We start from the raw sequence: 25,852 nt of genomic DNA on the forward strand, positions 1-25,852 counted from the left end.
TCTGGGACTAGGCTTTAGTGGATAGATTTTTTTTCATTACTAATTCAATACTTCCCTTGTTATAGTTTTCTTCAAATTTTCTATTTCTCTTTGAGTTAGTTTGGGAAGTTTACATTTTCTAGAAATTTGCCCAGTTCATCTACGTTATCTAATATAATGTCATACAATTGTTCATAGCATTCCTCTAAAGTCCTTTTATATCTGTAAGGTCCATAGTAATGTCTCCTCTTTCACTGATGATTCTAGTAACCTGAGTCTTCTCTCTTTCTTTCTTGGCTTATCTAGCTATAGATTTTTTGTTTTGTTTTATGGCCTTCTTATCCCTTGAGGCAACATTTCTGGACTTTGGCTCAGGAGCTGGAGTAGTGACAGTGGCATGCTGCTTTCTGAATGACAATTGTGTTTTAGTGGCTGAGTTCTCAGTGGTGGTGGGGCAGTAGCCTCATGTCTTCCTAAATTCTTTCTTCTGTTGCACAACCATTGCCTTAGGAGCTGGGACAAAGACATCAGGATTCCAGCATTCTCACTGTATCTAACTCAAGGTAAAGCCTCCATTCCATGAGTGGGAGTTAAAAAGAAAAAGGAAGCCTCCACCTTAAAACTGCATTCACCCAGAACTTAGTTTCAGCAGTAGGTAGTGGGACTCAAGATAAGAATTGCTGATGTTCTTCTCTTCCTGGGGAGAACACCCTCCAACTAAAAACTAGAGGAAGAGGGAACCCTTGTTCTTGGTTATCTGGAGTGGCATCTCTTCCCTTCTGAAATGGAAGTGGGAGGGAAGAGCAGTCTTGTTACAAATACCTCAGACTCTTGCTTTCTTTTCCATTTTTTGTAGATTATCTTGAATGGATATTTCCTCCTTGCTGCCCACACTCAGGACTATTCGTAGAGCCTTTAAATAATTGGTTTTACAAAAATCTTGACCACTTTCACTGAGGAGCAGGTCCTCTGTGTTCCTCACGCTGTCATGCTGGAGGACAGTGCAGTTGCTTTGGAAAACAGTCTGTCATTTCCTCATAAGATTAACCAAGGCATTAGCATATGACCACAAATTCCTCTCTTAGTTATATACCCAACAGAGATGAAAACATATGTCACACAAAATTTACACATGAGTGTTCATAGCAGCATTATTTAGTTCGAATGTAGAAGCAATACAAATGATTCTCAAGTGATGAATTGATAAGGAAAATGTGCTATATCAATAAAATGGAATATTTAACCACAAAAATAAAGTACTGATGTGTGCTGCAAAGTGGGAAAACCTTGAAAACATTAAGCTAAAAAAATTTGTCATAAAAGACCACATAATTTATGATTCTATAAATGCACAGGGCATTGAAGCTATTTTGTATGATACCATATCAGTAGATACATGACATTATACATATGTCAAACCCATACAACTGTACACACAAATAGTGAACCCTAATGCGAACTATGGGCTTTAGTTACTAAAAATGTATTGATATTGGTCATCAATTGTAACAAATACATCACATAATGTTAATAATAGGGAAACTATTCTGAGTATGGTGTGGAGAGGTATATAGAACCTTGTACTTTCTTTGCAATTTTTCAATAAATCTAAAATTTCACTAAATATAATGTTTAATATTCCATTTATATTAAATGCTCAATATAGGTATATAATAGAGTAAAAGTAGATTAGTGGTTGCTTAGTTCTTGGGAGGATGGGGGTATAGACAGTTACTGTTAAAAGGTATACAGTTTCTTTATAATGTGAAGAAAATGTTCCAAGATTGACTGTGATGATGTTTGCATATATCTGTAAATATATTTTAAAACATTGAATTGGCACTTTAAATGAATGAATTACATGACATGTGAATTATATCACAATAAGGGGGCTAAAACAAACAAACAAAATAACCCTTACCTATAAAAATTCTGATTTAATGGATCTGGAGTGAGTCAATAGCACTGACATTTGATTGTTTGTTTTAAATTCCCCAGTTAATTTTATAGTTAAAGAAAGTACTGCTCTACCTTCTCACTTTACTGAATAATTTAACTTACTGGCTATGCTACAGCATAATCCATAGAGCTTTAAACAGACCATAATCAGATCACTGGAGAGTGTAGAAGCATAGTGAACAATTATGCTTTCAGGAGTTCTTAATGCACCCTTAAAGTTTGATCTACAACCTTTTATTCAGAAGGAGGTCCTAGCATAACATTAGCAGGATCACATAGCAGGAGCCTGTGAGAGGTACGGACTGTCAGGCTCCTATAACTCTGCTGAACCAGAATCTGCATTTTGACAATAGCCAGGTAATCTGTTAGCAGTTGAAAGTTTCAGAAGTTCTAGTATAGGAATTACTCTAATACATATAGAGCAGTGTTTCTCCCTATCAGAACAGGAGGATTGAAGATTCTACCACTTCTTCCAAGAAAGCGAGATCTCTGTATTTGTCACTGCTGCCATCTGAGAGATAAAGGGAATGTTTGTTGCTTTTTTATCTCATTTTGGGACTACTGTCCCAACTCCCTCATCTCTCTTAAAGCAATATACACTCTCAGCCTATCATTGAGAAGGCAGTGCTAAAATGGCCACAGCAAAAGTTTATGGTGAGTAACATTCCAGGTCCACAGGGTGGTGCTGCAAATTCTGTCAATTTAACACATGTATTACCTTGATTTTGAACTCTGTCTGTCTTGATACCTTGGTTGGCTGGGTCTGCTATTCTCGAGGAAAGTATGTCCTGTTGTGAATGAAGTTCAAGTACAATTACAGAATACAACTGTGTAATAGCTTTTACAGGGTTAAATAGTGTCCCTCAAAAATTCATGTCTACCTGGAACCAGAATATGACCTTATTAAGAAATGGGGTCTTTACAAATGTAATTAGTTCAGATGAGATCTTACTCAATTAGGGTGAGCCCTAAACCAATGACTGGCCCTTATGTGAAGAGGGAAATTTGGAAACAGAGACACAGGAGCACAGGGAAGATGTTCCTGCAGAGATGAGACAGAGACTGGAGTTATGCTGCCACAAGCCGAGAAACTCCAGGGGCTACCAGAAGCTGGAGGAAGCAAGAAAGGATCTACCTCTAGAGGCTTCAGAGGAGGTATGTCCCTGCCAGAACCTTGATTTCAGACTTCTACTCTCCAGAACTGTGAGAGAGTAACTTTCTGTTGTTTTAAAATGTGCAGTTTGTGGTGATTTGTTACAGTGGCCAGGAAACAAATACATCCCTTTTCTTAAAGTCACCTAACATTAGAATTGACTGAGATTTCTCCTACCTCAATTTTACATCGGGGATTCCAAACAATTTTCCTGTCATAGACACCTCTAGAATATAGTGAAGGCTATAGTCACTCTTCTTAGATAAATACGTAATTTAAGAAAATTTATGGACCTGCCCAAGATTATCCAAGTAGAGAGGTTCTACTAGACCAAACTTTTTTTTTCTGGGGCCAGGGGTTTAGGAAGAGAGCCAAATTTATCAACATCAGATTTATTGATTCAGACCAAAATCATGATAATTCCCAAATCGAAGTTTAAGTTTTTGGGATGCCAGATTTTGTTGGAGCTTGTCCTAGTTCTGGGTAATATCATCCATGAACAATTATATTACAAAGAATGTAATATGGGAAAATGTACTTATTATAAAACTATAGTCATTCATTTTACACTTCAGAAAAAAACCACTAAGGTCTCATTCATTCTTGGAGTTTTCATGAACTACAACTTTTTTTTTGAGAATATGTATTTTGCTTAGCTGAATCTGTATAGATGCTAGAACTTTTATATATATATATATATATGGATAATTTCTTTTCTAATCATTAGCTTATTTTCATAAAATCAAAATTCAGTTTCTAGGAAGGACAATATGGTACCTTTGTATTAAATGATGAAGGAAGCTTTCTTCTCCTCCTTCTCATTCTAGAGACCATTATTTTTTGTTTCCTACTTTCAATTCTTTGTCACTATCTTTATCTGTATTTGATTTTTTTTTTGAAATGTAATGTTTTCACTATAATTTCTGAATGCTAAAAATGTAATGCATGTACATTTTTGCATCTACATCATTATATTGAAACATTTCCCCCAAATTTCTGAAGCTTTATAATTTTTTTAAAATGCTGTAAGAAAGCAAAAGTCAAACCTGGTAATTTCAAATATGAAAATGACAAATTCAAATTAATAAATCGAGATGTTCCATAAAAGGTATTTGTTAAAAGGGCTTTGTTTATTTTTGTTTTTAGTTAACATTAGAAATTTTTAGTAGAAATAAGATATGCTATAACTACGATAAAATTCCTGGCTCAAGTAATATTTTATTATTCAAGGTATCCTGTCTCAATTAACCCTTAGCCTTTGGAATCGTATAACTGAACTTTTGGTTATTTAGAATTCAATTACAAAATCAAGAGCACTCCTTTCCATATTAAAAGAGTACAATGCTTAGCATTCTTAGATATCATGAGACTGAACTTTGGTTGTCTTTACTTTTACTTTACTTTATTAATTGCAGAATTTTTAGTAGTAAAATGAAAGTTGGAAATTTAGATGGTAATATGTTTAGGTCAGCCAAGAAGCTATTGTCATTTTATTATTGAAGAATCATATATGTAATTTATTTTGGGAGGAATATTTTTAAAATATTGAGGTATTTCACGTCACATAAAATGTCAGATTCTTTCAAAACTGTGAGAAGCAGATGCATGTTCAAAAAAACTTTCTGGATTTCAATCTTGAAGTAAAGCAACCAAAGTGAGATTTGATACATTTTTTTTCTATTTCTACCCTTTGTGTATTTGATTTTTATAATCAAAAAGTGTCTCTATGATTTTGGTCAATCACAGTGATGTCTCTTTTTATATGAAACATGAATGGTATCCCACTCAAGTAGCTGAGACTCTTTCCTCCATACAGCCACTTCCTCTTTGATGGGCAAAGACTCCAGCAATTGTTGAAAATTATTGGTACTTGATTGTACTAAAGACTATATCAAATTAATTTTCCTAAAAGTTACTTTCAATCAATGCCACTTCCCTGTATATAATATCAGTTGCAAAAGAAATAAATTAAAAACTCTTTATCTTATTGTTCAAAGCCCCCACAATTTGATTCTGGTCTTTTTCACTCAGTCTTATCATTCACTACTCAGACATTGCACTATTATCCTGTACTCGTAAAATGATTCCCCTGACCATACTACCAACCATACTGTTTCCATTTCTTTTTGCTGAGATCAAAATTACCAAATTCATTTTCATCCTGAGACCTTTCTTTATCATTTAACTTGAATACCGTCTCTCTAACCTGGGAACTTAATATAGCATTTCTTCACTTTTATTTGAAACTTTAAAAAAACACCAAATTCTACCTTGTCAATAGTTACTTGAGTTTGCATCCTGGCAACCTAGCTTGTTTCCCCCCCGAACTGTCCAAAGAATTATGGGGAACCAAATTTCTAAAATGTGTGTTTAATGAATAAATGATCAATCAGTTTAATTCAACAAACATCATTAAGGGTACACTTTGTGCATGCAATATATTTGGTTTTGTGGAAGTAACAAAGATAAGACCATAGGCCTTCTCTAAAGGAACCTGTAGTCAAGGTAAGAGACAGAAGTAATACAAAGGTAGACCAGGAGAAGTTCTATAAAAGAACAAACAAAATGCTATGTGAGCAGAGGTGAGAGAGTGATATATTAAAAAAGAACAAATATCTAAGTTTAAGTCGTGGATTTACAGGAAATGGAAGTAAAAATCCCAGGCAGTTCATGGCATTGCTAAACTTTTCACGTGATTTTCTTTTTTATTATTCAGTTAAAATCATCACATATTACATTATAGTTCATTTTGATTCTTCCTTATATTTGATTGTACCTCCTAACAGAAAAGGAAAGACAGCTTATAAGATTTATACATAGAAATGTGTAGATATAGAACTAATCAATGACCACTTAAAGGCCAGAACGTCCAGCTAAAAATATCATTCTATACTTTATAATCACATTTTTAATGAAATGATATAATCATTTATGCCATATTTCTGCCAATATGCCCTTACCTAAATATGTAAATATAGTTCATATTAAAAATTTTAAATGTATCAGTCTTGGCCCTTGACAGCCAGGTACATGTCTAATCTACTGTCTGTATTTGCATATTATCCAGTGTAGTGTTAGCTAGCATTCTTTATATAGTTGTTGAATTCAAACAAAGTCATAACCACTGGTGAATCTGTGAATACAAAGAGCTTCTTGCTTTGTGGTGAAAGGTAACATTATATTATTTGCTGCTTAGTAAAATTTACCTTGTCAGAAAGTGACACAGACCTGGCGCGAACTTCTAAAAGCGTTCAACTGAAAAAATGTCAAGGGATATTTGCTGGCAATCTTCAAGTGATGTGAGCAAATAGTTCAGCCACATGCTTCACAGTTGTCTTGTGTTTTTTAATCTAGGGGATCACCATTCCAGTATAACTATGCTGTCTCAGAAAGAATCCTTGGCATTTGCCAAATCATCGCTGAAAACTTCTCCATAAGAAGGCCCTAGGCTGAAAACCCAAATCTTTGTGAAAGTAGTATGTACATACCTAAACTTCATTTAAGAAAACAACCACCATGAAATTAAAGACATAAGTTGAACCTTAGCCATTGAACACTGTGTTCACCTGGCCTGTTTGTGCCTGCACTGCCACAAAGGTTACTGGTCCTGGTGGCCCTAGTCCCAGGCCAGGTAAATGTCAAGTAAAATTCATGGAAGGTTCTAGAAATCCACCGATTATGAAAATTGTTTCATCAAATATAAAGAAATGTATATTGAAATGATAACTCAGCTTGATACTTACCTGACAAGATAAAATTTTACTTTACAAGAGGGTGAAGAAAAGCGTTTCTCTTAGTAGAGCCTTGAGATCCTCCAAGAAGAAATAGTCTGAGATGTTAATGAGAGTCAATTTCAGGGTATATATTTCAGTTATTCTAGCAAAATAGCAAAGACATCCTTTATTACTAGTGGTGAATGACTCAATTTAGGTGCTTTAAGCAACACCAAGTTTTAGTCCGATACCTATTTTCATAGACCCCATTGTCTACACCTATAGTTTCTTATTTAGGCCATCACCCTATTGAAAACAACTGACTTTTTCAAGAACTTTGGCACCATTAAGCCCGATGATGGGAGTTCAGGAAGAGGTTAGGAAATAGAGGATCCAAATCATCGATAAGAAATCATTAGTGATTAGGATCAGTAATCACAGATAAAGAATAAGATACTTCTGCACTAAAATCAAAAGCTGATTTTGAACTTCCATGTTCTTTCCCTCATAAAAGATCATAAAAAGGGCCTGAGGATCTTTTCAGTGCTGGTTGTGCATCTTTTCTCCCGAGAGTACTTCACAGGCCACCCTGCTGCACGGCTTGGTTTTACCTCCAACAGACCTTGGTAGGATCCCCTGTTCAATCAGGCTACAGTTGCCCTCTGCAGGACTTTGAGAGACATTCACCCTTTCTTGGCATTTCCCCCTCCCCTGTCAGGCTTCTCTCATTCACTTATGACTTTCTCCTGAGAAAATTTCTCTAATAAATCACTTGCACACGAAACTTCATTGTAGGGTCTACTCCTGGGAAACCTGATCTAAGTCTCACTTAGTTTCCAGATATTTAGAAACAAACTGTTAAAAAGGACCTTACCTTTTTCATGGAAACACTACCATGGGCAAATTAAAAGATAACTTGAAAAATATTTGGAACACACAACAAAGTGCTAATTCCCTAATATGTAATGATCTCTTAAATTAATACGTAAAGATCCAAACCTCACATGGGAGAAAGACATAAAAAGGGAAATTACAGAAAATAAAACATGAATGACTCAGTTCAAAAATAAAATAGTGATTAAAATGATAAGATACAATTTTCACATTACTCAGATTGGAAAAGATTTTACAAAGGAAAATAAAACAATATTAGCTTGTGTGGGGGGAAATGAGCATTCTTAATCATTGGAGCAATTGCCAATTTCGATAACTCCCTGACGAACCAATATTACTATTATAATTCAAAATTGATATGTCTTCAGCAGAGCAATTCCTGTTCAACAAATATTATACATAAACATATATACCCACATACACGTATGCCAAGATATATCAAATTCAAGCAAAAATTTTATAATCATAATTCTAGAAACAACCTAAATGTCTACTAATAAAAGACAAATTTAAAATATCATGATATATCTATACAATGGAATGTTGGGAAGTTATTAAAAATGAATTAATTTACTAGTGTACAACAATCTCTGACATATTTTAAAGATAAATTTAAGGTATTTATCAGTTCGAATAGTAAAATAGCGTGTATTTTGAAAACAAGCAAAAATTATATATGCATATGTGCTATATTGGCATTAACTATCTGGAAGAATATAGGAAACTGACTTCAGTGGTTGCTTGTAGGAGCCCAGGCAACAGAGGCCTGGAAGGAAGGGAGAAGGAAGACTTACATTTTACTATAGACCTTGTTATACTTTTTTATTTTTAATCTACGTGTTTATTATTTTACTAAAAATGGAAAGAAAAAAAATGGACAAGGGAGAAGAGAGGACAGCTAGAGGAACCTCACACCTTACTCAAGGTAGTCATCTGAAAGAACCACCTGCCCTCATCCGAACTGTCTATTTCCCTCACATGAACTGCTAGGCTAAGCTCCTCCAGGGAGTCAACCGGAGATTCACTGTCCTGTAATTAAGTGACAACTAAGCCCCTGCCTTTTGAAGTCTCTTTTAACTCTTTAAAGTTATCCTGATAGTTGTTTAAGTAGTTTTTCTAACCGAGAAAAACCTTTATGAAAATCTTGACCTCAGTCTCATTCTTGGTCCAAACTCTCAAAAATTCTGAAGCTGAATAACTCCTAATCCTACCGAATATTCCTGGAAGATGTTTTCACAGCTGTTTTCCCAGATCCTCTCAGAGTTCCTTCTTTTCTGTTCTTTCTCTCAGTTGGTGAGTCTCAGGGACACTCCCATCTAGTCATGAACTAACCAAATTCTTAGTCACCTATTACTCTTGCACTGCATTCCTGTTCCCCTTGTCTTAGGTAAGAATCAGGGCACTCCTTTTCTCCTTTGTCCTTGGTGAGGAGACAGACACACCTGCCTGGTCTTCTGGTCCACAAAGGTAAATGTGTTCAGATTTTTTAGGAGTAGTGTAAAGGGACTGAGATAACTATGAATATTAGCACATCTTTACAATGGCATTTAAAGGATTGAAATCGTTGTGTTGTTTTTTTTGCTTTGTTTTTAGAATTGCATGTGTCACAATGTATGCTATGTTCTAGATACATTGTACATTCTTAAAACAACAGTGATAATGGTTATTACTGATTGCTCATGTATTTTAAGCTTAAAGATATGCACATAGCCAAAGTATTTTGCTTTGAGTCTGATACTGAGAACTAATCTTGTTAACCTCTGCTTATTTAATTTTTGATAACTGTTTTACTTTTTTTTTTGTGCAATAGAGATAGAACCAGCATATATTGATCAAGCTAATATATATGCTCACCAAACATGATCAAATTATTTGGGTTCTCTATTATTTTGTTTTGCCACTGTCTTGTTTTAAATGTCGCTCACTTATTTCACTAATCCAATGTAAAAGACTGAAAAGTTTCAAGATAATTCACTTTTTACAAGTCAGAAAAAATATTTCATTATGGCTGAGAAAGGCAGCTTAAAGTTTGAGTTGGATTAGGTTGTTTCCATAATGGACTACCTTGCAAAGAAGCAACAACATTAATGAAGCTCATGCAAAGGCTTGCGTCAGTTTGATCTGCATATTGCTACTTCCATGAAGATACTCATGTAGGTTCCCTACTTCCTCGGAACACACGATCTCGTGGTAAATGTCATTACTGAGGCACAACACAATCAGCACATCTGGCTCTGCTGCATTTTAGCTACAACAGTTCTTCGTGACTTTAATATTTAGTTAAACAATTCTTTTTTTGGACTTCTTAGGGAAGCTTTAATGCTGGCAGGCCTATGAATCAGTGAATGGCATTGGACTTTGCTTCCATTATTCGTGCTTTTCACTGCCTTTCATACAGGAGAGGGTGGGGGAAGGGAATCAATTGATAATAATAACAGGAAGAGCTTATGTTTATTGAGTAATTTACTCTGTGTTAGGGACTGTGCTAGGTGCTTTATTTATTTCATTATATTTTCATAGCAATTATATGGGAAAGTTACTATTATTATTCCCATGTTACAGATTTAAAAAAATCTGTGAACATTGTTGTAAGTAGGGCAATTGGAGATTTTATTATTATTTATGGCATAAACATATTTCAGGATAGGATCTCCAAATATTCTATTTCTTTTTAGACAATGCCAAATTGAATCATGTTGGCTGTAAATATGTATGAATGGAGACATTATAAAGAAAGTAAATTCAGATACAGAAGAAACGAGAAGTCAGAAGAAGCTAAAGAGAGAGTTTATCATGTGACAGTGAATTATCATCTCTAGAACACTACACACCCCGGGAGAAAGCATGTTTTTGCCTGCATCTAGCCTCCAAACTGTGAGCCAATAAATCCTTATTGTTTAAGCCACATCATTGTGTGGGATTTGTGATACCAGCTCTGGCAAACTAAGGTGGCATAGTAAATGTTTCTTTGGTGGTCTTTGGCCAGGAACTCACCATCCCTATTTTCCTCTTGGAATGTCTCTAATTTAATTACATATTAGCTTTTATGATTCTGAAAGGTCAAAACCAACCTTCTGCATACCTTATTACAGCAGTTTCTCTTATAATTTTGAGTATATACAAATGACCAATAATAGGTAAGATTTAATAATACAGGTGACCCAGAGGATAGAACACTGCTGTAGTCTTACACAGTATCTTATAAATAAACACCCATAGGTATCATTTTACACATCCCAGCATCCGTGTGAAGTTTGATAGTTATAAGTATTACCAATGTATTTATTGAGAGGTAACTGATGCCTAGGGATTGGAAAACTTGGGTCCTCCAGCTGCTGCATAACAGAGCTCAAAACAGAAAGGAGGAGGACTGAGGAAAGGTGGTGAATTAAGAAGCTACAAGAATCAGTCCCTCCACCAGAACAGCTACTGAAACTGAACAGACAGGAGCTCTCTGATTCAACTATTTTGAAAAGTTGGTTCTTTGAAAAGATCAATAAAATTGACAAAACTTAAGTGGACTGATGTAGAAAACACAAGGGATACAAATTACTAATATCAGGGCATTACCACTGTGATGGTTTGGAGGCTTTATGGACCCCAGTCGATCACGTTCTTAAAGCTCACCCATTCCTGTGGGTGTTCACCTATCATAGGTAGGAACTTTGATCAGGTTTTTTCAGTTGAGGCATGCCCCAGGTGGGTCTTAATCCTCTTATTGTAGTCCTTTATAAAAGGATGAAATTCAGAAAAAGACAGGCAAGCTGAGAAAGAAAGATACAGATGGAGCAGCCAGAGGCTGAAAGCAAAGAAACTCTAGAGAGAAGGGAGAGACCAGCAGATGCTGCCATGTGCCTTGCCACATGACAGAGGATTATAAGATCACTGGTAGCTGGTCTTCAGGGAGAAAGCATCACCTGTTGATGCATTGACTTGGACATTTTCATGGCTTCTGAATTATAATCTTGTAAGTTAATAAATCCCCATTGTTAAAAGCCAGCCTGTTTCTGATATATTGCATTTTGGCAGCTTAAGTAAAGTAAAACATCTACCATCTCCACTGAAATTAAAAAAGGACTATGAGGATACTATGTCAAATGTATGCCAAAAGATTAGATAATACAGATGAAATGGATAAATTCCTGGAAACATGCAAACTACTTACATACTTGAGAATAAATAAAAAAATATCAACAGAATAATAATAAGTGAAGGATTGAACTAGTAATCAAAAACCTCCCAGCAACAGAAAGACCAGAATCAGATGGATTTATCAGTGAATTTTACCAAACATTCTAAGAATAATTAACACTAATCCTGGTGAAACAATTCCAAAAAATTGAAGAGGAGGAAATACTCCCTAGTTCATTCTATGAGAACCCATCATCCGCATGCCAAAACCAGGCAAATATACCATAAGAAAATTAGGTCACTGTCTCTTTTTACTATAGATACAAAAATCCTCAACACAAATGCTAGTAAACTGAATCCAACAGCACTTTAAATTAATTATATAGTAAGATCAGGTAGAGTGTTTCTCAAGTATGCAAGGGTAGTTCAACATAAGAAAATCAATTAATGTAATATACCACATGAAAGAGTGAAGAGGGAAAAAACATGATCATAACAATTGATGCAAAACTGAATTTGACAAAATCAGCACCCCTCCTTGACAAAAGCACTAAGAAAACTAGGAATACAAAGAAAACTTCATCCACCTAATAAACAGCAAAATGAAAAACCTACAACAACATACTTAATGGTGAAAGAATGAAAACTTTTCCTCTGAGATCAGGGAAAAGACAGGGATGCTCATTGTTATTCAACATTATACTAGAAGTTTTAGTCAGAAATAAGGCAAGTAAAAGAATCAAAAAGCCTCTTTATTTGAAAGGGAGAAGTAAAATTTTCCTCTTTGTGGATGATCTTTTGTAAAGAAAATGCTGGAAAATCCACGACAAAGCTCCTAGAGCTAATAAATGAATTCAGCAAAGTGGCAGGGTACAAGATCAAATACCAAATACTCCAAATAGGTAGTGTTTATATACACTAGCAATGAATAATCAAAAGGAAAAAAATCTATTTATACTAGCAACTAAAAGAATCAAATATCAATGAACAAAAATCTAACCATAGATGTAAAAGACTTGTATACAGAGAACTTCAAAACATTGCTAGAATAATTCACAAAAGACCTAAGTAAAGGGAAGGACATTTTTTGTTTATGGGTTGGAAAACAATATTGTTAAGATGTCAATTCTAGCCCTTAAAATTAACAGATTCAACACAATCCCATTCAAAGTTCCAACAACCTTCTTTGCAAAAATGGAGAAGCCAATCATCAAATTTTATAGAGAAGGGGTACCAAACAGCCATGACTATCTTGTAAAAGAAGAACAATGTTGGATGATTCACACTTCCCAATCTTAAAATTTATTACAAAGCCACAATTATTAAAACAGCATGGCACTGCCTCAAGGCCAGATATACAGACCAATGAAGCAGAATTGAATGCGTAGAAATCAACCCACATATTTATGGCCAACTGATAACTGACCAGGGGTCAAAGACCATTCAATTGGGAATGAATAGTCTCTTCAAGAAATGCTGCTGGAAAATGGATCTCCAATTGCAGAAAAAAAGGAGGACCCCTACCTCACACTGTATACAAAAATCAACCCAAAATAGATCAAAAATTTAAATATAAGAGCCAAGTCTATAAACAGCCTGGAAGACAACACAGGGAAGCATCTTTAGGACAAATGGTTTTTTAGATTTTTCTCAAAAATCAAAAGAAAAAATAGATAAATGAGACCACATCAAATTTAATTTTTTTGCACCTCAAAGGAGCTTATCATGAAAGTAAATGACAAATTACACAGTGGGAGAATATATTTGGAAACTACATATCTAAAATGGGCTTCATATTCTGAACGTATTGAGAAATCCTTCAACTCAACAACAAAAAGGCAAACAACTCAACATAAAAAAATGGGCAAAAGCCTCAAATAAACATTTCTCCAAAGAAGATATATAAATGGCCAAAAAGCAAATGAAAAGATGCTTAGCATAACTAGCCATTAGGGAAATGCAAATCAAGACCACAATAAGATATCATTCCCCACTCATTAAATAGCTACTATGAAAAATGGGAATTACAAGATGAAAAATAATGGTTGTATTTTCTTTTGAAAGTGAGCTCATGTATTTTTCTTTTGTAGTATTTATTTTCAGCATTGGGGTTGGGTGTGGGATGGTGTAGGTTATGAAAAATGGGTCAGGGCCCACTGCACTGTTCCAAAGGCATTCTTTTCAAGAGTAAGATCTCTATTTTTAATAAAACTCCCTTGTTTTCATCTGTCATGAATTTAAAATGCCAAAGTTTTCACTTCTTTAACCTGTAAATATAATTTGCTTAAGGCTTCAATATTTATATTTTATAGTTAATCAGACTCTGGTTTTATAGCTCCTTATAAATATTATTCCCTAATAATATCATGGCATAACAGGACAAACTTTTACTGCATAAAATGTGCAAATTATATTTCTATGTTCCACAGAGCAATTAAAATAAAATTTGATTTTAGGGAGGACTGCTCTTGAGGGATTCCTTTATCCATTTGGTTTTCTTCTTCCGCTATGCCCCCCTTTCCCACTTTAAGAAACAGGGGCAGGATTCAAAAATAGTACAACTACATAAAACTCCAAACTTTCTTTTTTATCATTTTGAGAATATTAATTCTAGCTTATTTTATAAATTTTGTAAAGAGGAGTGACTTTAACTTTTATAGTTAATGCTGCATATCCTTGAAAATTGTGACAACATTTATTTTTATCCGTATTACACTACAGAAATCAATCGTTAATTTAACAAAATGCTTAGGAATGAAAACAACTGTGATGGAGGCTTGTTTTACCATTGGGTTCTTAAATTCAATGCTAATTTAGAAATTTATGACATTCTTATGTTAATTTATCCTGCTAGCTAATTCTGCTACAGGCCCTTGAATTTGTTGGAATTAAAACAACTCACATATACACAAACATGTGTGTGCTCACACACACACACACACACACACACAGATTCCTCTTCCTCATCACACAATTATATCTAAAAAGATTGAGTCTTTAATTGACTGTACAAAGGGCTGTCTTTTCTCACCCAACAGGTTAAATACTGCAGTGCTCTTGGGCACAATTTTTGACCTTCAGATATCTTAGCGGAAAATTTTCTGTCACTTCAAAGGTAAGTTTCTGGTTTTTCTTTCCATTGCATCTCCCTGTAGGGGAAAATCTGTTAGGTCTTTCTATGTAGAATTTGTATAATGTGCCACATTTTTAAGGCTACCTCCTAAGTTTTGTGGGTAGTTTGCTTGCCATCTAATTGTTCCTGGTAGTGGCTACATAGATTAAGGTTTAGCACTTTCTTTAGCTTTGAGGATCTCCAGACTGTGGAAAACTATGTGGGGCTGGCACAGACCAAGCTAAGGCAAAGGGAGGGGAAGAACAACTCATACATATAGAAAATGGAAAGGGGAGGGATAAAGGAGTCGGTGGAATGCCAGTAAAGATGGTAACAACTTCTCTTCTTGAATCAAGTGTGGGAAATCTATTTCTGGCCAAGTTATTTTAAAAAATATTGTTTAACAAGAAAATTTCTAGAAAAACATTTTACACGAAAGCTCCTTTTTTTGCATGGAAAACTTGTATAAACTTTTGCCGTAAGAGAAGAAATTTTCACATGAAGTTTTCTTCTTTGGAGATATTATTCTGTTCTTTCTTAAAAGTTTGCTCAGAACTTTTACCTTGGATTCACTGTAACTTGTAACTAGAGGTAATATTCTTTAATGTTAGGAAAAAATTCATTATCTTCAAAAATAGGAGACTAATGGTTCTTCAGATTTTATTTTGTTCTGACTACGAATTTCTCTTTAGGGTCATTTCCTTTTCTTGGTTGGGAACGAATGGAAAATTTTCCAAGGTAAAGACATGTATTCCTGGGGACAATGACATAATTCTCATTGTGCCTTCACATAGCAGCACACTACCAATGTAATAACAAAGAAAGGTTCTAATTTCCTCCTAGAACACAGAACATTTAAACATATTTTATTATAGGTAATTTTTGCCAATTCTAAATGCCAAATGATACACAGTTTAATTCTTTGCCTTAGGCCCACGCCATTTAAATGTACCAGAAGTTTGTTGTAACTCTTCACGTTGTGTCAATCAGAATGACAACAAAATCTGGCTTATCAAAGAGTATAAAAAGGAAGAGTTTATATATTGCTTTTATTATTAAGCCAGGCTAGCATCAACCCTTTCAGAGGAATATATGCAATAGTAAGCATTTGTATAAACTCTTAACATGAGAGTGCATTAACATATGATGTGATGGATCAGTGCTTCAAAGGACATTTAAACTTGTGCCCTGGAAATAAACTGTGATTGATCCAATAGTTTCCAGCAAACATATGGCTTTTACCTCTGACAGTGAATTTTGCCTACTACCTTTCCTGCCGCCTTTAACAAACAAATAAGGAAAAGATGAGATTTCATAATTCTGACAGGTTGTTTTCGATATTTGGCAGACCACTATGAAGTGGTCTTTCAGAAAGCAACAAACAAGAATGAGAGGATAGAATTAAAATTTATTTTCATTCAACAGGCTTTTCTTAGGAAATTTTTGGTTCTGCACACCTAGGAAGTCAAAAAGAAAAATATCAGCATTCACTTCCATACAGGATCAGTGATTATTTGAAAAGATAAGGAAAATATTAGCTATCATGGAATTTGTTTCATTCATAAAAGGAAATAATTTTACTAATTCAAATACTGGAGTAAGTCCTCTATGTTCTAAAACTGCACTTAAAGTTGAGAACTTGGTAATGCATACAAGCTGTGATACAGAAATGCAGTATAACAAACAATATATTCTATATTTCTTTTTTTTTCAGCTGCAAAAATTCCTGAACAAGAAGCAAGAAGTATATATAAATGTGATATAACTATTATGTCTCTATCCATCAAAGTGGCTGTATTCCACTACCTATTCTCTGTGCTTATATCTTGCACCAAATATTGGATAAATCAAAGTGTGTAGGAAGAAAGAAGTGATTTCCATAGACATTGCTCTTCTAATGGGAGTGCTAAGGTTCAAACACATCTTCTTTGGGAGTTTCCCTGGGTTCAATGAAGGATCCCAAGCAGTGATCACCTTTCTTCTGATTCCGTGTTGCCTGGCTCTGAATTTCAGAGCACCTCCTCTTATTCCAAATGTTCCTTTCCTCTTGGCCTGGAATGTCCCAAGTGAACTTTGTGCTGAAAAGTTTCATGTACTGGTAGACCTGAGCCTCTTCTCTCTGGTAGGAAGCCCTCTAAAAAATGCCACAAGGCAAGGTATTACATTATTTTATGCTGATAGACTTGGCTACTATCCTCATATAAATGAAATAACAGGCAGAGGTGTAAATGGAGGAATTCCACAGTTGGGATCCTTAAAATTGCATTTGGACAAAGCTGCAAATGATATTTCTTACTATGTGCCCAGAGACCAGGTAGGTTTGGCTGTCATTGACTGGGAAAACTGGAGGCCTATCTGGGAAAGGAATTGGAAACCTAAAGATGTTTATAAGAATCAGTCTACTGAGTTTGTTCAACAACAAAATATACAGCTTAATGTCTTAGAGGCCACCAAGATAGCCAAAGCAGAATTTGAAAAGGCAGCAAAGAGTTTTATGCAGGAGTCATTAAAATTGGGAAAGTCACTTCGGCCAAATTACTTATGGGGTTATTATCTTTTTCCTGATTGTTACAACCATAATTATAATAAACCCAGATACAATGGAAGTTGCTTTGATGTGGAAAAGAGAAGAAATGATGAGCTTGATTGGTTGTGGAAGGAAAGCACTGCCCTTTTCCCATCTGTTTATTTGAATAGTCAACTAGCGTCATCTGCAAAAGCTGGCGCCTTTGCCCGTAATCGCATTCAAGAAGCCGTTCGGGTTTCTCAAGTACCCAATGCTGAGAGTCCAGTTCCAGTTTTTGTGTATACCCGCCCAGTTCTTACTGATGCATCTTCAAAATACCTTTCTCAGGTAAGTAAATCAAGGTATAAGAGCTATGAAATCATGTTCACAAATGGTGTTAAGTAGGATTTAACATCAGTTTTGAAGGGAACAAAATATAGTATTTAATATCACAGGAATGGTGCACACATATAGCTGTATATCATTATCTAAAAGGAAAAGAATATGTTTATTTTTTAATGTAATCACAAAATCTTAGCACCCATGGCAAATTGGGTAAAATTAGGTAACATGGATAGTATTAAGTCAGGTTTTTAATCCTCTATGGTCTGCTCTCTAATCAATAGAAGTAATTAAACCAATAGTTTATATTATTATTATTATAGTATGGCAGATGCTATGTGAAAGATGGAAATAAATAGTGGGGGAATATTTAACTTAGTATCATTGGATCAGCATGTTTAGCTTTGCTGTGTATCATATTTTCATTTATTTTACCTGCTAACTCTCTCACATTTGACAGGGTGACCTTGTGAGTACAATTGGCGAAAGTGTGGCACTGGGTGTCTCTGGAACTATCATTTGGGGAAGCCTCAATTTAACCCAGAATTGGGTAAGTTTAATTGATAGACAATATTTGATAATATTTATAATATTAGTGCTTTGAGGATATTGAATAGCACACAGTGCTATTCACTGTGGCAGGTGCTCAACTAATGCTGCCTAAATCAAAATGTCTTGCACTTCTGTGGTTATAAGTCAGAGAATATTGTAGCTGTTTTCAGGTAGGAAAAGAATTCTCACGAGATTAACTGAAATTTACAAGCTTACATGGATACTAAGAAGAAAAAATAGGACTACAATCTCAGTCTTTAGATAGCTAGCAAGGTGTTTTGTTCTGCAAAACCATGCTGTGCCTATTCCCAAAGGAGCTGAGAGTAGTCAATGTACTTTCATTCCTTCTTTTATTTAGTCTTTTATACGTTCAATTGCTGTTCATTGAGCACATATTTTATTTATTCATTCATTCCTTTGGTCATTCAAGGACTGTTTTTTATGGGATTGGCAAATACCAATTTATAGGCCAAATCTACCAACTGCCTGATTTTTTTTTTTTTTACAGCTCATGACCCAAGAATGGTTTTTATAGTTTTATGTGGATGGAAAAAAAAGAATGGTATTTCACTGTATGTTAAAATTATATAAAATTAAATTTTCAGTGTCTATCAAACTTTATTGAAACATTGCCTGAGGGCCTTTGCACTGGCTGTTGGCTCACTAGGACACTCATTCTCCCCGGGTACCTGCAAGCCTGACTCAGATGCAAAAAAAATTTCAACGAGGCCTCCTCTGAGCACCCAATTTAAAATTTCAGCTCCTCCCTGTAGCACCATCTCCTCTGCTCTGTTGAACTTTTTCCTTCTTTATGATACCTAACCATCATTTACATCAGATGCTTATTGTCTATAATGTGAGCTGCAAGAGGCTATGGATCTTGGCCTGTTTTATTACTGACATAATTCAAGCAACTAGACACATTATTAAAAAGTAATTAATTATAATAGAAGCTGATGGGAATATAGTCATGCTCATACATCTAGGTATGAGTCTATGGAGGCTATTCTACTACAAAGACAAAGTTGAGGAATTATGACAGAGGCTCTATGGTTCACAAGGCCTAGAGTATTTAACTGCATGGACCTTTACAGAAAGAGCTTGTTGAAAAAACAATTATTGAACACCTGCTGTTCCTGAGAGCCAGGTAATCATTTATGTGCTAGAACTAGAGCAATAGATAAAAACAAAGACCCTCTGCCATGTAGATACACTCTCATGAGTGAAAACACAACTTATACAGATATAATATGTTAAATGATTAAAACAAAAAACAATGAAGTGGTGTAAGAAGGATGGAGAGGAATGGATTTGTGCTATTTTACATGAAGTGGTTGTAGAAGGTGTCTCTGATAAGATGCTATTTTAGCAAGTCCCTTGGACACCTCGGGACAGAAATACAACAATCTTGAGGCTGGAATGTGCTTGACATTTCAGAAAGAATGAGAAGATTAAGCAACTGGAATATTTGAACAGAGGGATGAGTGGTATGGTTTGTGGTTGGTGAGATGGCAGAGTGTTAGAGGTAGGGCTTCATAGACAATGATGGGTTTTTGCTTTGAGTTGGGAAGCCATCCGAGGGTTTTGAGCAGAGAATGGCTATTTCTGACTAACATGTTGAAAGAATCGTTTACCTGAGTTGAGATAAGATTGTATGAGCACAGCATTATGAGGCGGGAGAAGAGGCAGGTGATGGCACGGACCACAGGGTTATGGGTGGAAATGCTGGTAAGTTTTTTGGCTGGAAAGTGTTTGGCCATTGAAATGGGAAAGATGCTAGGAGGAGATGTCCTGGGTTTTCTGGAGGCTGGATAGTGAGAGGAACAGGCATAATCGGTGGGGTTTTCAAAATATGAAATACACACGAAAATGTCCAAAACTTCCTTAAGGAAAGGAGAAAGAAGCCCTTCTTGTTTTCACAGCTTATTTTTAGTAGTGTCTCTTTAAAGTAAAATTTTAAGCAAAACTCTTTCTTAGGGAAAAAAATTGTCTAAATTTGGTATAGATTGTATTCATTATCTCCTAATGCATTTATTTATCTCAAAAGACCTTTCACCCTAACACTTACTTCTTTTCTCTTTTCCTTTTTTTACATCTGTTTAATTAGTCATATCAGGTCTCTTCTACCACCTCTTCAAATCCTCTCTTGACTTGGTACAAGAGTACAGCTGTTACATGAGCACTGCTGAACTGGAGCTGAAATTTTCCTTCTGTGATAGATGTGGAAATATTAAAGACTCATATGCCATGGAGAATATCTTATGAAACTTATGGCACAGAGGTCCTTTCCTAAGACATATGGAGAAAGACTTTCTGCTGTAAGACAGAAAAAATCTTGGGAGCAATCATCTTCATTTCTTTTCCTTTAGAGAGTCTAGCCATACTATTGCTTCACGTAAAAGTATTTAACAGCAATCACCTTTATGAAGTTTTTTCAAGGTGATCTTAGTCCTTCCTGCCAATTCGGTATAATTCTATTGTCTATGGTTTGATCACCAATGAAAATAAATTTAAAAAATGTAATTACAGAGAAATGTATATGTCCCTTGGTAAAATCTTTAGCTATCATAAAATTGTTATTTAAAAATTATAATCCTCTGAAGTATTCTCCTAGTTTTCTTCATTTATTTTCCTAAATCCATAAACTCCTTTCTCAAGGGTCCTATTAGTTCTATGATGGACCTTTTATAAATTCTCCATGTTACTTTTTTGTTTTGGAGAACTGAGAATGCCACCCTTTCTGTAGTAAGGAATGAATCAGGTATTTCCCAATGAGTAAGAACATAATACTATTTAAGTGCTATGCTTGTTTTTTAATATCACTTAAATCTTAGATACACATTCTTCTAACATGACTCCCTGGGCGTCTTCAGTATCATTCACAGCGTCAATCCCTCTCCAACTTTAGACTATTTTTTACTTAATTCCCTCCCTTGGAATATCCTGCATGTGACTCTTTATATATATATATTTCTGCTGTCTTTCTCAGTTTATGATCACTTTTATTGCTGGTTATATCATTAATTAGAATTTTCACTGTCACTGGTAATCAACAGAATCATATATGGTTTGTCATCTTTCCTCTGATTCATCGACATCTTGAGAAACATGTTATTGCAGGTTTACGTGCAGTTAATGGAATTGACTTAAAACAATTGCTTTTAAATTTATGCACAGCACTTCCATTCCACAACATTGGATTCACGAGTGAGTGGAAGCCAGCTCCTACTGGTCCTAGCTTGCAAGACATGATTGTCAGATTTTCAGGGATTTTAGAACTGATTGTTAAACATAGTCATTATTAAAAATTAAATGATCTCAAACTTTAATTTAAATTATATTTAAGTCAAAAGTAATAAATACTGTAAAAGCCACTTTATTTCATTTTACTATTATACATGTATTTGGTGTTAATTATCTCTACTGTATCTGTACAGTAGAAATAGTGTAATAATATTCTACTCCACACCATAGTACCACACAGTCTACTGGCAGAGCACTTGTTTCCCAGTTCTGCATGCAGTGATGCCAGATTGCTATCTTCAAATAGGCTAATCTAGGAGTTATTTACACCATGGAAATCAGGAAATGTTGTGAACCTGGCTTTATCTTTTGGGGAACCAGTTGTTAGATATTTTTATAGAATACATCTTGTGTAGATGAATGATTCTCAAACCATATTCAACCTTTTATTTCCCATTTTGCCTAACTGTTGCCTCTGGGCTGTTGATGAGGCAACTGTAATGCCATCTGAGCTCTTGATATAAATTCTCATGTATCTTTGGGTTTGGGGATAGAATGTCGAAGAATTTTGACAAAGTCTGTGAACCTATGGAGTTTATATTCAAGTTGGAGGAATAGAAATAATACACAACTGAGATAAACATTTGGTGTAATGAGTGCTATGCAGAGAGTTAAAATAGAGCGATCTAAGGAAGTGAGATTTGTATGACAAGATAAAGCTAAACTATGTTAAAAATCAAAAGAAAGACCATTCCAAGCAGTGGAAGAGTAAGGGCAGGAGTCCTGAAAGTTTGACATGAAACCTGTCATTGTTATGATACAATCACCAAATCTGAGGTATAGTGAATGAGGGTGGTACAAGGAAAAGAAAATGTCATACCATGTCAGGCTGTGTCAGAGTCAAGAGACGAAGTTAAATTTTATTCTAAACCTCATGGAAAGACATAGGAGAGTTAAGAAGGGAGATGATGAGATGGTTTTCTATTGTTGCCATAAAAATTACCACATATTTAACCAACTTAACACAGTTTTTTAACTTACAGTTCCGTTAAGTTAGGGGCCTGACATGAGTCTTACTGGGTCAAGGTGTAGGCTGGGCTGTGTAATGTTTTAGGGAAGAATCTGTATTCTTCCTCATTCGGTTGTTGGCAGAATTCATTTCCTTGTGGTTGCAGCCCTGAGATCTGTATTTATCTGCTGGTTATCAGTGGAAGGTTGTGTATTTTATCTATATGTCACTAACATTCTTTGGCTCATGGCCCCCTTCCTCTATCTTCAAAACCAAAAATGGCAGATTGAGTCCTCTCATGCTTTGAATCTCTGCTCTTTCTTCTTCTATCTCCTATTTCTAACCCATCTGAGGAATTTTCTGTTTTTAAGAACTCACATGATTAGATTGGGCCCACCCAGGTAACCCAGGATACTCTCCCATCTCAAGATACTTTACCCTATTTACAACTGTAAAATGTCTCTTACCATATAAAGTAACATAGTCAACAGATTCAGGGAGATGAAAGCATGGATATTTTGGGGGCCATTATTCTGCCTACCAAAGGTGGCATCATCCTAGGGAAGGTACAAAAGGATACGTTCACATGTGAGATGCCAGGATTCCTTGTCTTTTACCTGCTGACCTTCTACCACTGCTTCCTTTGGCCTGCTGAAGGACTAGCAGAGCCAGCTCACATATGATCATGAACTAAGTATATCATCCATGCTTTTAAAATGCCAGGATCCAAGTTTTAAAATGCACTAGTTTCAGGATGAGACTCACGGTTTATATTCTGCCAAATATGTATATTTGTGAAAGAGCTGACATAATTCACCCATAACTTGAACTATACAAAGTATTTAATATAAAGCGTTCTTCGACAAACCTTTTTAATTGTTTTGAGCTAGTAATTTAAAAGATACTCCAAAATGGACTTGTCCAGTAAATATGACACTTATATTTGTTCATAATTTATTTAAGACTGATGATATGCTAGACTCTGTGTTAAACACTTTAATATACAGTGTATCTTTTCATTTTCACAGCAATCCTATGCAGTAGGTGCTGTAATTATCCATATTTTAAAGATAATGAAGCTAAAGCGTAAGCAAGGTAATGAATTTACCCAATTTTATCCAGATCAGGAATTAAATTTAGAAAGTCCAAAGATTCTTAAGCTAACAAAGATTATAACACAGCAGAGTCCATGCCCTGTTTACAGTTTGGCCTTCCCTGATCAGTTTATGAAAAACCTACTGAGGAAGAACAAGACTAGGGTATGTTAAGCTTCAACTGTCAATCATTCAGTGGCATGAAATAGCATGTGAAGCTTGCTTAGAAATTTTAAACAAATACAGCTGAAATTATCTTGTTTGCTAAGGTAAAACCAGTTAAAATATTCTCTACCTCTTGCTGCGTCTGTTTTTTCATTTTTCCCTAAAAATTGCTTATTGTACTGAATTGATTCACATATGAACTAACTTGCTTCTTGATATTCTGAGCTTATAATTTCTTATAATTTCACAGCAATCTTGCATGAACCTAGATACTTACATGAAGACTACCCTGAATCCTTATTTAATCAACGTCACCTTAGCAGCCAAAATGTGTAGCCAAGTGCTTTGCCAGGAACAAGGAGCATGTGTCAGGAAACAGTGGAATTCAAATGATTATCTTCACCTGAACCCGAAGAACTTTGCAATTCGAACTTGGAAAGGCGGAAAGTACATAGTACACGGGAAACCCACACTTGAAGACCTGCAGCAATTTTCTGAAAAATTTTATTGCAGCTCTTACACCGGCTCCACTTATAAGGAGGCAAATGATATAAGGAACATCAGTGCTATTCACGTGTGTGTCGCTGAAGATGTTTGTGTAGAAGCCTCTCTAGACTCAGAAATCCAGGGCCATCCTTCCACCTCAACTGAGGAACATTCTTTCCCTTCCTACAATATCTCTTTGCCCACTGCATCTGCCACCGAGTCACCAGGTGCTCATCGGGCAGATTTCAGTGGATATCTCAAAGGCGCTTGTTCAGCTGAAGCCATTTCTAATAAGGCCCATGAAGGCTGTCAGTATGCTAACTGGAGAAACATTGTCATAATTTGTATCATTCAAGTACAACTTCAGTTCTTATTAAATTTTCTACCTATGTGCTGTATATTTTGATACACTTTACATTTTTATATTTAATAATTTAATTTTTTAGTCAAGTGATAGTACTTTTATATTTGAAATGGAAATCAAAGCCCATAGTCAAATAGTATTTTGGCTTTCTCGTGATCAATTTGAACTTGAAATTGTTGAACAATCAATAAAGAATTGGTATCTTTAATTTTCATAGTGGTCATCAGGAGGTTATCATTAAATCCATCATTGCTACATTTTGCTTTGCAAGTTCTAACTAGAATTTTTATTATAATATAGCATAGAATTTGTTTTGTAAGGTGATATCAAATTTTGTATTTTCTCTGTGTGAATGTATATATAGAACTGAGAGTTCCCTGATAGGATCTTGGTGAAGAACTGTTTGCAAGGCCTGTAACACTTGTGGGCTCATTTTTTTCTTCTGTGAAAAAAATAAAGATTTGAAAACACCAATTTTATCCAAATGAATATCTTTACAACTTATAATTTGTGATTAGAAATGCCAAGAAAATATTAAATTGAAAATTCTATCTGTTTAAAATATAAGATCTTGTGTGCATTATGCTATCCTTGAGCAGACTTATAGTTTTAGCTTCTTTATTCTATTAACTTGTTCCAGTGTGCTTTAAAAATAACATTTTCTAAATGATTATCCAGTCAACTTTTGTAAATGATTTTCGTATGTCTTTAAAGTTTATAATACATATAAAGTCTTCTGACTTTCTTTACTTTCTTGATCTTCTAATTTAACCGTGTGTAACTAAAATGCTTTATATCATCTAAGCATCCATTCACATGACCACCCACATCATGCAGCATTTATTGAGTGCTTATTCTCTGCCAGGCTCAGTATTAGGTGTCACAGATTCAAAGTGAAATGTCACACTTTTTGCCATCTGTGAGTTCAACATGGACTACAAAGATTGCTTCAACACAGTTGCTTTGAACATGATAATGATGTTTTGATAACACTATTTGTCATGGAATAGTCAAGAATTTGAAATTGAAAACCCATCAGAAAATTTAAGGAACCTGAATGTTACTCTTTTCTCCTCTGCTTACAGAGAAAAGGAGGGAAGGGACAAGCAAGGGTGAGAAAGAAGGGGGAAAAGGAGAGGAGAGATGGGAG

At 35.1% G+C, this 25,852-nt stretch overlaps 1 protein-coding gene across 2 annotated transcripts; it reads left to right on the forward strand.

The window, feature by feature from the left end:
• Positions 1 to 9,077: 9,077 nt before the first annotated feature.
• Positions 9,078 to 25,176, forward strand: LOC143651230 (hyaluronidase PH-20-like). 2 transcript variants are annotated; one of them, XM_077122258.1, is made up of 6 exons: positions 9,078 to 9,165; positions 14,868 to 14,944; positions 15,634 to 15,679; positions 16,656 to 17,795; positions 18,250 to 18,339; positions 24,103 to 25,176. In XM_077122258.1, the coding sequence occupies exons 4-6, from the start codon at positions 16,839 to 16,841 to the stop codon at positions 24,742 to 24,744; spliced, it is 1,689 nt and encodes a 562-aa protein (XP_076978373.1). In that variant the 5' UTR covers positions 9,078 to 9,165; positions 14,868 to 14,944; positions 15,634 to 15,679; positions 16,656 to 16,838; the 3' UTR covers positions 24,745 to 25,176. The 2 variants fall into 2 exon arrangements, with proteins under 2 accessions (XP_076978373.1, XP_076978407.1); XM_077122292.1 differs by lacking the exon at positions 15,634 to 15,679.
• The last annotated feature ends 676 nt before the right edge of the window (positions 25,177 to 25,852 follow it).

This window comes from Tamandua tetradactyla, chromosome 1 (genome assembly GCF_023851605.1).
Source record: "Tamandua tetradactyla isolate mTamTet1 chromosome 1, mTamTet1.pri, whole genome shotgun sequence".
Taxonomy (NCBI): domain Eukaryota; kingdom Metazoa; phylum Chordata; class Mammalia; order Pilosa; family Myrmecophagidae; genus Tamandua; species Tamandua tetradactyla.

Bases quoted from the DNA above. Each gene is read 5' to 3' on its own strand.
- LOC143651230 (XM_077122258.1), top strand. From the start codon at position 16,839: ATGGGAGTGCTAAGGTTCAAACACATCTTCTTTGGGAGTTTCCCTGGG. The intron at 17,796-18,249 runs GTAAGTAAATCA...CACATTTGACAG, and splicing joins CTTCAAAATACCTTTCTCAG to GGTGACCTTGTGAGTACAAT. The intron at 18,340-24,102 runs GTAAGTTTAATT...ATAATTTCACAG, and splicing joins TCAATTTAACCCAGAATTGG to CAATCTTGCATGAACCTAGA.